Below are 12,397 nucleotides of genomic sequence, written 5' to 3'. Positions count from 1 at the left end.
TAGGCTAAATGGATCCAAGGTACCCTGTTTTCATATTTCTGCTCCCTAATGTGGTTTTCGGGGACATATTTTAGGGTATCTGAGATTGGTCTGGTCATTTCCTTTTTAAGAGAGATCTAACAGATTCTGCAAATTACTCTGGGTCAGAAGCATAGCTATAATTGAAACTTAATAAACAGACTTGAAATTAGAATTACCGTTCTTGTCGGATTTTTTTTGTCTTGAGGATGCCCCTCTAGAGCTGGATGAGATTTGAAACTAGAATTGAGCTCAGTTCAGTCACCTGGACAAACATTTACTAGGCACCTATCATGAGCCAGCAACTACAGAGGACAGAAACCATAATAAGAAGTGATCCTTGACATTTGTGATCCAAAGTTATTTTTATAATTGAGTATCTTTAGGAAGAAAAAAAAGAGAATAATATCTTTGGGGGCCCTCTTTTTTTTTTTTTTTACCATAAATCCAAGCATAAAAGGTCTTATTAAACATCAACCTTTAGGATCATGGGAGCTCCAGAAATGTACCATATACTTTCAGGGCAGCATGACATTATACTACAAGAACTGGCAGATCTGTGACACTGGCCGTCAGGGAGAGACGCGAGAGTCATAGTTATTGACCTGCTACTGACCGGCTGTATACTGGAGCAAGACTTTGAGATTCTGTTTTCTGTTACTTACAATGGGACTGCAGTCATCTCCCGGCTCACCCTGTAAGCCTTAGGTACTTAAGTATAGCAAGGTAGTTGCAAGTAGAGCATGCGATGCAAGTGCAAAGCATCTCTCAGAGGTGTCCTCTGGTCTCACGCCCTGCTCCTGGCACCCCGACCCCAGCGCGCACGGGAGCCGCCACGTTGGCAGGGAGAGCGGCTCCCTCCACAGCACTTTTGAAACCCTGCTCCTTCTCGAGTCCCCTTTATCACTACTGTCCTTCCTTCCCCCACCCTGTGTCTTCAATGTCCCATGTCATTTCTACACTTGCCTTTCCTACCATGTTTTCTTTTTTTTCTGTTTTGTTTTTTAAGATTTTATTTATTTGGCAGAGAGAGACACAGCGAGAGAGGGAACACAAGCAGGGGAGTGGGAGAGGGAGAAGCAGGCTTCCCGCCGAGCAGGGAGCCCGATGCGGGGCTCGATCCCAGGACCCTGGAATCATGACCTGAGCCGAAGGCAGATGCTTAATGACTGAGCCACCCAGGCGCCCCTCCTACTGTGTTTTAAATTTCTTCACAGGACACACACATCCCTACGTGATTTGACCCCTACTCCCCTCTCCAGCCTCATTTTGTGCCAGTCCCTGTTCTTTCTCTGTCTGTGGACTGTCTCCCAGGGCATCCCTACCCCGGGGCCCTGGCCTACATGCGGCCTCTTCCAGGAACACACCTTCCACCCCCTCCCGACCCCTAATCAGATTCACAGTTCAGCTTAAAATTACTATTTTTTAAAGAAAGAGTGGTGGAACTTTAAAAAAAAACTTGCTTCTGTTATTTGCCTGCCCCCTCAGCACCAGATTCTTTAAACAGTTTACACAGCGCTCATTACCTATTTATAACTTTTAATGTCTCCCTTCCCATTAGAGTAGATTATAAGAGCCAAAAGAGTAGAAACTAGTCTGCTGTGGTCACCACTTTTTGTCCAACGCCACCCACACTACCTGGCATGTGATAGGTGCTCAGTAAATATTTGCTAACTGATTTAATCTCCTCTGAGGCAAGGGATGATGGTATATTCATTTCTACCTCTATCTATCACAGTGTTTGCTATATAGAAGGTGCCCAGTAAACACTTGTAAACTAACATGTAAATGACTTAACAGTCTAGATTGTGTCTATCTCCAAGAAATCTGGAATCTTTAAAAAGATAGAATTAAAGCAATTATCTTTGCTAATGGATATATTTACTTAAAAAAACTGTTTAGGGATATCACAAGGCTAACTGGATTAACAAAATAATTTAGGTACTCAAGAGCCCATTCTTTGTTGAACTACACTTATGAAAACAGTTCATTTAAGTGATTTTTAGTTTGTCCCCCTACCTTGCCCTTTCTTTTGGGGGTAAGGGATTTTTTTTTTTTGGTGAAGATTTTTTCATATGAGTTATTGCTATCTTCTTTAGTAAGTGCATCTTCTTTATTGTCAGGTAATTGCCTACTATAGTTCAATTTGTAAGTGTTTTATCAGAAACCAAAATCCGTAAGGAGCTATATGGCATAAGAAAGGCAAATTATTTACCTGGAGGAGTGTTTCACTAGAGAACTGGTGACCAGTAACCTTGAGTTACAGAACAACCTGGCTTTTGTCTGGCTTCAAAACGAGGGATATTATTATATGTCTCATAAATGGGAAACTTTGCTAAGGAGTTCACTCCGTGAAAAGCAAGAGCTCATCCCACCTGGAAAGAATTGCTAACTTCCTACATTAATGGTAGTCCTCAGTGAGGATTTTCCTTGTATTAGCTTAAGAAAACACTCCATGTACAACCCAGAGGCTTCCACTGTGTGATGTCTTTACCATCCTGTATGTTGCATCCAATTTATTGTCAGTAAAAAGAAAGCAAGTTCAGGAAGTTTTCAAATCTCTTAAAAAGTAAGTTAAAACACCACCCTTTGACCACTAGTACCAAAGTTCAAAGTTGACTCCATGTGTCACAGATTTCAGAAAATCATAAATACTTTGTTTAGACTTTCCTATGTCTTATTTACAAATAAGCTTCACAGATAGATCTTGACACATCTACTTCCAAACTCTCAGTTCCCCTGAGTTCTTGGTCACACGTCTGTTTTCCTGGCCACACTAAGTGTTCCTCCAGGGTCTGCCCCAGAGTTCATACTGAAAACAAGTAAATGACAAGGAAATATCTTTTTGAAGAAAATTTGGGTACCACCTCCATTTTTACAAGACATTTAGCAAGAAATGTCCAATGTTTAACTATTATTACTTGTATGATAGAAAACACCTTATGTTTATAAAATACACTGTGAGGATTCCAGGTTATTGGAAGTATTCCAGGTGAAAGCAGTTATCTGCTATATTGCAACATAAATTTATTTCCATTCTCCTCCTCCATGTTATTTCTGATCCTCATTTGAATGTATTATATATTTTTCCTTCAAGTTAATGACCACATGCTAACCTCTGAAATGACTGTTTTGCTCTTCTAAGGTGTAAATCCCAAGAATGTGTCCTTGGTAGCCAGTGGAAAGGATATAAACTCATATACATGGAGTAATCAGTTATTTCCTAAGTCATTGGGACCCATGGGGGCAGAACTTGCTTTCAAAAGGAGTAATGCAGGTAAAGCAAAAATACATTTAAAGTATAAATTTACATTGTTTTCCTTCTGCAGATTTTTACTTTTAACTACATTGCAGCTGCCTCTTCCAACTGAGATAACTTTGAGGGTACACAAAAGTCTTCTAACTGGTACTTGAGCACAGATAATTTTAAGGCAATCAATTTGCCAGATCTCAACTTCCATATGGATTCTGTCCTAATAAATGCATTTCCCTGAGCAATGGGTCTCTATTCTCCTACTTTACAAAAGAAAAGACAAATTCTGTTTATTAGGGTGTGTTTCCTGTTCCCCAAAATATAAAAATCTCTGGGGTGCCAGTCAGAGAGACAGTTTCATATGTTGGGATCAATGTCGAGAAAGTGAGTAACTCTGATGATTGGGGAACAGAGTCTGTTTAAGTCGCGTGGTTTCCAGTTCTTAGCCTTCAAAAAATTGAAGGAGAGCCTAATTGAATTATTAGCTGACAGATAATGAAAACTCATTTTCAAACTCACTGTATGATTTTTGATCTAGAACTCTGAAAAGAGTTCAAAGCCTGTTGTGACAAAGCTGTAACAGAACACCTTTCGTTAACCAAGGTTTCTCAGTGCTCCAAAAAGGAACAAGAGAAAAAAGGAATAGGATTGGTGCTGAAACCTGATTTTAGCAATAAGCAATACTCATTTGTGGATACATGGGCAGCCTGAAAAGGTGCCATCTTTCTCAGTGAGATGAGTTTCTCTAAAAAACAATGCCTTTTAATGTTCAGTAATCAAAATTTATAGTACTCATCTGTTTTGATTAATTATATACAATGAATTGTTGTAATTATAACTAAACTAATCTAGAAAAAAAAGTATTTTAACATACTTATGGTTATAAGAAATTTTTTTAAAGGTTTCAACTTAAACATACTTTTCAGCGGTCAACTTAAAGACTTTTAAGCCTAAAATTATATTTGGATAAAATCTGGGAGTTGACATGAATGAAAATAAAATTTTAGAGAGAAATGAGATTAATGTGAAATTTCCAACTGTTAGAAAGGAATATATTCATGTGTATTTTGTAAGTCAGTATTGGTAGGCATAAAACCACCATGGTATTTAGATTCCATGGCTTATAGTTAAAGCAGAGATGTTAACAGTTTTATTTTTAAATGTCTATGATTACAATATGCTACAAATGACAACTTTACAAACTATAAAACTTATAATGAAAAATTCTACATATCAGTTTAAAGTGTGTGAAGAAGTAAAGAGTTCTTTTAAAAAAATAGATAGATGGATGGTATTGGTCCAAAAAAAATGTGAGATCACAGATGTAGCAAGTGAGTAGTCTACTGGGGTATTCTGATGTGACACTAACACACTCTGGACACTTTAAGTTTTCCAGATGCTCTGAGGATTCGATTTATCTATTTAATAGTGCTGAGGTATCAAACACTGCAGCACTGTAATTTATTTACTTATTTTTTCCACTATTTTAAAGTAATAGTCACTGAACCAGCTGGTTAAGTACAAATAAGTTTAAATGACCACACTACAACTTTGCGTCTCGGGGGAATGTATAATTGACTGGCATCAAATGAAAGCTGTGACCACACATGAGAACAGTTTCTCATGTTAAGGGTTCTTCCTGATTTTTTCATGAATCATCTAACCATTGTTTCTCTGCTTTTCCTAAAACATTCTTCTTATTCATTCTTTCTTTCCACTTGCCTTCTCTTCAGAGGAAAGCATAATTAAACCAATTGAAAAACTATCATGCAATGAAAGTTTTCCTGAAAAATTAGAGGACCCACAAGGTAATTTCTGGGCATTCTAGATGAGTACAACTTGTTCTTTGAATATCTTCTCCAATTTTCTTTTCCACATTTGCCCTGAATCCTGTCATACAAGGCCACTATGAAGGCCAACCAAGGTCACCTGCTTTTAGAAGTCAGACCAGGGCTGGGAGATAGAGAAGCATTCCACGACATCAAAAACACCTTTCTTCAGTAGTCGGGATTCTAAGACTAACTTGCTCTCAAAAAGCTCTAGGTTCATCTTCTTAAGTCAATATTGACAATTTATATAAATGAAGCAAATCTACTGAGAATAAGAATTAAAAGAATATTTTCTAATTTTGTAATCAGTATTCCTGGAAAACCTTTTTTAAAGTTCTGAAACTCATTTCTTACGCAGTAACCATCATTTAAAATTTAATCAGGTTAATAGAGATGGTGGCTTTCCTAGACTTTCATTGTTGCTGGTTTAAACAGTGCTAACTATTGGCTCCAGCCTAAAAATTCACAGCTCACAAGGTACTTCAAAAATAGTAAGCCAAAATAATGCATTTTCTGTGCATTTTTCCTTAGCAACCTTCTCCCTGCAGCCTATGAACTGCTCAGCACATGGCTTTTACAATCTGATATATCTCCATTCCCCATTCTGTCACTCAGTAGCCTTGGGACTGTGGACAAGTCGGTTAGGCTCCCTAAGTCAGTTTCCCCATCTAGAAAATGGAGGACGTGATATTTACCAGGGTATTATTATATAATCGTCCCTAGGACTTCTGTCACAGTAAGCACGTAGTGTCTGCTCTGAGGAGGAGGAGGAGGGCTACAGCAATGTTCTGACGCTGCCATTGAATGTGATCACTGCATGAACTTCCTTTCAAAACTCTTTTGACGTAAAGGGCTGATTAGTGATTCAGAAATGGGTACTCGGGGCTAAAAGAAAGGTCAAATTAGGCAGCTATGCTTATGCAGAATTCGATAGTGCTAAAAACTGCAGCAACTGATGTGTTCACCGTATAAAGTCTCACTTCTGTGATGACACTGCTGTTTGGCATTTGCTTGTTCAAGAGCACACACTTACTGAGGGCCTCCTGTGCACAGTGCTGTGAGAGACATCAGGGACAAGAAGTTCAGAGGCCAGACTTGTGAACCAGTAACACTGGAAGAACTGCTTCAGTCATAGCTGCCAAACAAGCAGTTCTTCGAAACCACCATCATGATCAGAGCCCTGTTCCACCTCCTTGCTAACTAACGTGTCTCCTTTCCTGCACAGTGAGGCTCCTTGAAAGAAATTATATTCCTTTTCCTCTTATTTCCAGTTTGCTCCTCAACGCACTGTGGTCTGTCCTCAGCTGGCCTCGGCCACTGAAACCGCTCCTGCCAGGTCCTGACATGATCTAGTGGCCAGATCCCACAGCCATGCTAATCCCATCAGATCTCTGCCACCTTTGGTTTTCCTTCTTTCTTCACACACTGTGTTCTCCTGGATGTTCAGACCCTGCTCCTGTGATCTACCCTCTCTATCCCCTCTCCTCCATGGGGTCCTTTTCTTTCCTGTCCCTGAATGCTGGTGTTCCCTGGGCCTCTGTTCCGGATCTTTGCACATCCCACAATCCCTCTGAGCCCCTCCATACCTTGCTAATTCCCTATCTCCAGGCCGGCTCGACCACTACAACTCCAATATCCCACAGGTACGATGTCTTTCCAACAAACCAGTTGCTGTTCTTAGTCACCTAAGATACAAACTGAGGGGTTTATATTCCTCTTTCCCTACCCCTCCTACCCCATACACCCACTCAGTTCTCTTCTCCATTGCCTCCGTGACTCCCTTAGTTCAGACTCTCATACTCTCATTTCAGCTCTAGCAATGACCTTTAGTTTTTCCCCCTTTAGCCCATCACTCTATTGGCCCCAGGTTGATCATTCACTAACAGTGATGAGGATGAGGATGATGAGAGCTGACATTTACTGAACACCAGATTCTATGCTAAGTACTTGCATGCATTTCATTAAATCTCTACAGCAACCCCATGAGAACAGGTGCAGTTACTATAGTGATTTTGCAGAACGAAGAAAAGCACAGAGAGCACGGCAGGGATGGGGGCTTCCTGGCAGGAAACACACTTAGATTAAGAGTGGGAGTCATAAAAAAAACTGGTATGTTCAGGGCCAACAGCCTTGGGTTCACATTCTAGCTTGGTCACTTACCGTGATCATTTAGGCAAGTTCTAAGAGCCACAAGGTGTGGATAAAATAGGCATCTAAAAGGGTTGTTATATGGCCTGAATAGGATTATCTGCAAAGCTATAATGCAGCACTTGAAATAGAGTCGATACTCGAAAAACAGAATCTGGAATTAGGAGGGGTGTAATATTCGTTACTCTGTGGTGCTTTAAAATATTCACCTTCTGACTATGCAACTTTATGATACCTCACTAGGAAATCTTGGAAGTTATGCTACTTACAACCAGTCGGGATATATTCCTTCCTTTCTCAAAAAAGAAGTGGGGTCAGCTGGCCAGAGGATACACTTCGCGCCTCTTGGTGCAACAACCTCAGGTAAGGACAACTTTATAGTTTTTGAGATTTCTGATCAGAAAGGAGCTCTAAATTTATACCATCACTTTCCCCAAGTGAAGACTTTTAAATTAGCCTCACCTTATTAACACAGTGCTGATCATTTTTGGCAAAATGTCCTTTCTTCTTCTGAAGATACGGTTTGAGGGTCTGTCATAAGAGCTACCTCTAGTTAAGTGGTTCCTCTCTGCCAGGCACACATTATGCCATTTAATCTTCGCAGGACTGGATGAGGTAGCCCTTCTACGGAGGAGGAAACTGACATGAAGTGGTTTAGTTAGGGTCACACAGCTGGTAAACGGTGGGGCTGGGAGAGCAACTGGGTCTGTGTAATTCCAAGGACCATGCCGTGCTAGCCAGTAAGATGGAAGATGGCATTCTTCAGAGCTTCCCACCTAGCACAGAGGGAAAGGTTAATAAATGCTGAGACACTGTCCGTGTGCCACTTCACAGGCAGTCCCTCTGCAGTTCCCTTGTATTGAACTGAATGGTGGCGGGACTTCCACACCCTGTGCTTGCTTTGCAACAGTAGTAGGTGGTGAAGGGCTGATTCCTCCGCCCTCCAGTGATGACCAGTGAGGGTGCTTCCTCTGCGGTAGTGTGGCATGACAGCCACGTTCAGGGGTGTGCTCTTGAAAATCAGAGTCATGATTCTGTACTTGAGCTTGACTAGATCTGGCTATGAACGTTCTGGAAATTATTCTAACCTAAAATAGAGGTCCTCATGAAAGCACCTAAAGTTAAAGGCTAAGGCAGATAGTCAGAAGTTTGGTAAGATACAAAGCTGTAGTGTAATATCAAAGTCCATTCGAAAAGTAATCTTGCAACATGTCCTAGCCAGGAGCTCAACTTAAAACTCCTGACTTGAGCTGCCAGTTTTTAAAGTTCACACTGTTGGAGCTAAAACTGTAAAAAGCACTGGACTTCTATAATTTACAATCTCTTACCACAGAGTAGAACTGGTAAGTAGTACTCAGTTACCTTATCTGTGAAAAGAATTGCTTCCTTATCCCTCTGCTGCAACAAAATATGTAAGCGAACACTTGATATACAGCAATGATTTTTTTTTTTTAAGCCTCAAGTATTTTAATCCAGCCTTAGAGTAAGTCACCAGCCATGGCTTAGGAGCAATTTTTAAAATAAAAGCGGAAAATCATAATGTTTCAAATTATTTTGTTATCTGAGTACCTGCTCTGACAAAGTGAAAGTGGGTATTTTTAAAACTATTTTTGTAAGATATTGAAGACCTTTACATATTAAGTATTGTCAGATTAGCATGCATAGTCCTGTTTACATTTTTTTAGTAAATGCTTTCTCCTAACTTTTCATCTCTTCATTTACCCTGCTCATCAGATTTTCCAACAGATGGTGATAGGAGAAAAGGTAGAAAAAAGAAGTAAATATTAATCACTCTCAAGTGGTCAGTGCAAATCCTTAGGAAAACACTGTTCTGTAAGAGATGTGTCTTCCAGTACTCCCACTTGTGTGGCAGTTCCCCACAAGAAAATAAAACCAGGTCATTACCGTATTTACTCAACTATTTCCCCTTCTCTTGTAGCCTGCCTCCCTCTCTGCTCCTCCTTGTCCTTACCCTTATGTTTTGAGAAAAAAAATCAAAAATTAATTTCTTCCAGCTTTCCCATGTAATCTCTCATCCCAGACTTCCTAACACCTCCTTCTCCCCTTGCTCTGATGGTAACAAGGACTTTGAGGAGGGACTTCTTTCCTAGATAGCCACCCTTCACCAGGGCAGGGAGGGCCCTGATCTAAGTGCGCTACATTCATGAACTCGACTGCAGAAGGTACTATTATCATCTCTGTTTTACAGAGGTTTTATTTCTTGCTAAAAGTGACACAGTGGTGGCACTGATTAATTTCTTAACTAAAGAACACCTTTCCTTTAGCAAACATTTTCTACAAGAAGTCAAATGCCGATAGGACACATGTGGCTTTTAAAATAAATGCACAGCAAATCTTAGAGGGCTGTCTGCCCCATGCTCAGGAGGTATGGGGCCTGGTCTGGCTAAGACACAAAAGCATTTCTTGCTCTGCCACGAGATCTCAGCTCCTTTGTGGGCTACTAAGTTCTTCACCAAGGGTGCTTGAAACCTAAAACTATTATCTCTCAGACAGGAATCCTAAATGCCAGCACTATACCCTTCTTGGCAAAATGATTCCCTCTTCAAAGAAGGTTTTAAAAGTATTTGCCTGGACAAGGTTTCTCTCAAATGCATTTAGGACTTGATGGAGCTATGTCATCACCTGGAGAAAAGCTGTTACTCCCCAAATCCCTCATTTTGTACCCCAAGGGCCTCACCCTATTAGCTGAAGGGGTTCTCTGAATCACCAGGGCTTATGGCCTCTCCCACCTCCTTCCCCTCCCACCCTCCCACATGCGCTCTCCTCCACGCCCGGTACCATTCTGGCCTGCAGACCTCAGGTGTGGGTTCACAAATTTAACACACTGGTGCTTTTCTACACTCCCATGGGTTAGAACTAAAGGGCCATTCCTGGAAAACTTGGTTAGCGGTTTAACCGGTTTTTCCTTAACAGTTAAGGGCTGACTGGCTCTTCTAAACACTTTGTCCCTGCCTCATTAGGTAGCTTTTTATTGGCTTTAACCTGGAGAATTTTAAACCTGGTAAGAGTGAAAGGATAGGACAGGGTGACTGTCCCCAGGGCAGTTCCTCACTTAAGGCTATGTTCCCGTTAGGCTGAGGTCAGCAGCACACTGGACCCACACTGCTCCTGTAATTTCCCCTCCGCTCCCAGTTTTACAGAGAAAGTATATATATAAACACCACCACCACCACCACCACCACCACCACCCAGGGAAACCACACAAGTGAATACAGTATAGTGCTAGGTGTACAAAACGGCTAGACTCGTTTCAAAATTGAAACTTAAGAGTTTAATCCAAGAGTGACAGCCACCACACAGTGTGGAAGGATGGAAAGATCAAACATCCCTCTTTAGAAAGAATACCTGATAATCAGCTGTAAATGTGAAGTGAGGGCGAGTGAGGAAGGACTGGAGAAGAGATTGAAGTTCTCTGTAAAATGATTTACTGCTTTGTCATTTGAGATGTTTAAGCAAGTTTGGCTTGTAAATTGTCTAGATAACAACAAATATTTAACAAATTAAAATTTCACAAATATTTAATCAGCCAAATGTATGAATAAAACAAACCTTATGAAGAAAGGTTTGGAATCTTAGGAATGGCTCACCTTTTAAAGGAATTCTGTTTTCACCCATCATTTTCCCACTTAAAATAATGAAGTTTCCTACCTCTAAAAACCCCATTTTCATGTAAGAAATCTATGATGGGATCCCATCCGTGCAGCTCCATAAAGCCGAACTTATAAGATTCATATTTACAAATAAATTTTCTGTAGTGGGTTTTACACTTGAACATTAGTCAGATGTAACCACTGTGTGATTTTACAAAGTCACTGACACTGCGGGTATTGCCTGCTGAACCTGAACCAAGAATTTTCTTGGTCACCCTGGTCGATGTTGCCTACCTAAATGTGTTAAAGGCATTTGAGTGAACCCAAAAAAGAAACGGTAGCAGTATCAAAACTGTAAACCAGAAATATTGGCTCTTAAGCTACTGAGAATTCTGTATCAACATGAATTTTTCATTTTAATATTTAAAAAAAAAATCTTAGAAACCACTGAACTAATCTTTTAAAGATAAACTCTAGACTTCCCCATAAAATAAAAAGATAAATTGCTTGATTTTAAATCTGATAATCAAATGAATAAAATTCTATCTTCCAATTCTCATTTCTTCCAGAACATACCTGGAACACAAAACCTGGTCGGGGGCAGTTTTCAGGACCTACTTACAATCCTACAGCCAAGAATCTAAATATTGTGAACCGTGCACAGCCAGTTCATTCGGTGCATGGAAGGACAGACTGGGTGGCCAAGTACGGCGGCCACCGGTAGGAGTCTCGTGTGAAGCCCCACAGCATTGCTCCATGGAATCCGTGCAAGTCCCCTGACCCTGGGAAATGTCTACAGATGTCTATTTCTACTGAGTTCTGGAAGAAATATGCAGTAGTGGGTACTCTGAAGAGCAAAAACCATCTCCTTTTTCTTTCCTAGAAATGAAATGCATTTTCTTAACATCAATTGCCCACAGTGCTGATATATGGGTAGGACTTTACAAAGTATTGAATAAATTATTTGCCAAAGCATCAAGTATTTGATCTACAAATTAATAGTTACTAAGTATGATAAGAATCTTTTTTTAAAAAGGCCTTCAAAAAGTGTTTAGAGTGTTTTAGTTTTCATCTGTTATTTGCAAAATTAATTTAACATTTCATCAGTTGGCCTCAAAGGTTTGTTTTTTATAGCAATTAGGTAGACTTCTGTAGGCTGTCAGTTACGGTTCTTATTTGGCTAAGGCTCTACCCTACCAGTTTGGCAATGGCAAAATATGCTCATTTGTCATATGCTTTTCTAATTATGGAAGCGACGGTAATTCCATCTTGAGCAGGATATCTTTCTTAGGAATAAATTTATCTTTAACATAAAGATCTCAATATTATGTCACCCAATTTTAGTGGAGAGTCTGTTGTTTGATTTTGACCAACACAACTCCCGTGAATTCATGGTGACTGTCAAACCCAATGGCCTGAAGACTCCTAAATCAACCAAGTCAAGGTTCTCTCATCTTCACATCATTAAGAAAATTCTTGAAACTGTGACGTGTGTTCATCAGACTTCCAAAATACTTTGCTTCCATGTTCCTACTAGA

General features: G+C 40.1%; 1 protein-coding gene across 1 annotated transcript in view; it reads left to right on the top strand.

The window, feature by feature from the left end:
* MAK (male germ cell associated kinase) overlaps positions 1–11,778 on the top strand; it is a 47,145-nt gene extending 35,367 nt beyond the window's left edge. The window contains exons 11-14 of the mRNA XM_036071090.2: positions 3,164–3,295; positions 5,005–5,079; positions 7,492–7,611; positions 11,429–11,778. Of these exons, the coding sequence (XP_035926983.1) occupies positions 3,164–3,295; positions 5,005–5,079; positions 7,492–7,611; positions 11,429–11,583 (482 nt within the window). The 3' untranslated portion in view covers positions 11,584–11,778. The remainder of the gene's footprint in view (positions 1–3,163; positions 3,296–5,004; positions 5,080–7,491; positions 7,612–11,428) is intronic.
* The last annotated feature ends 619 nt before the right edge of the window (positions 11,779–12,397 follow it).

This window comes from Halichoerus grypus, chromosome 9, assembly GCF_964656455.1.
Source record: "Halichoerus grypus chromosome 9, mHalGry1.hap1.1, whole genome shotgun sequence".
Lineage (NCBI taxonomy): Eukaryota > Metazoa > Chordata > Mammalia > Carnivora > Phocidae > Halichoerus > Halichoerus grypus.
This window is presented reverse-complemented; position numbering and strand designations above follow the sequence as displayed.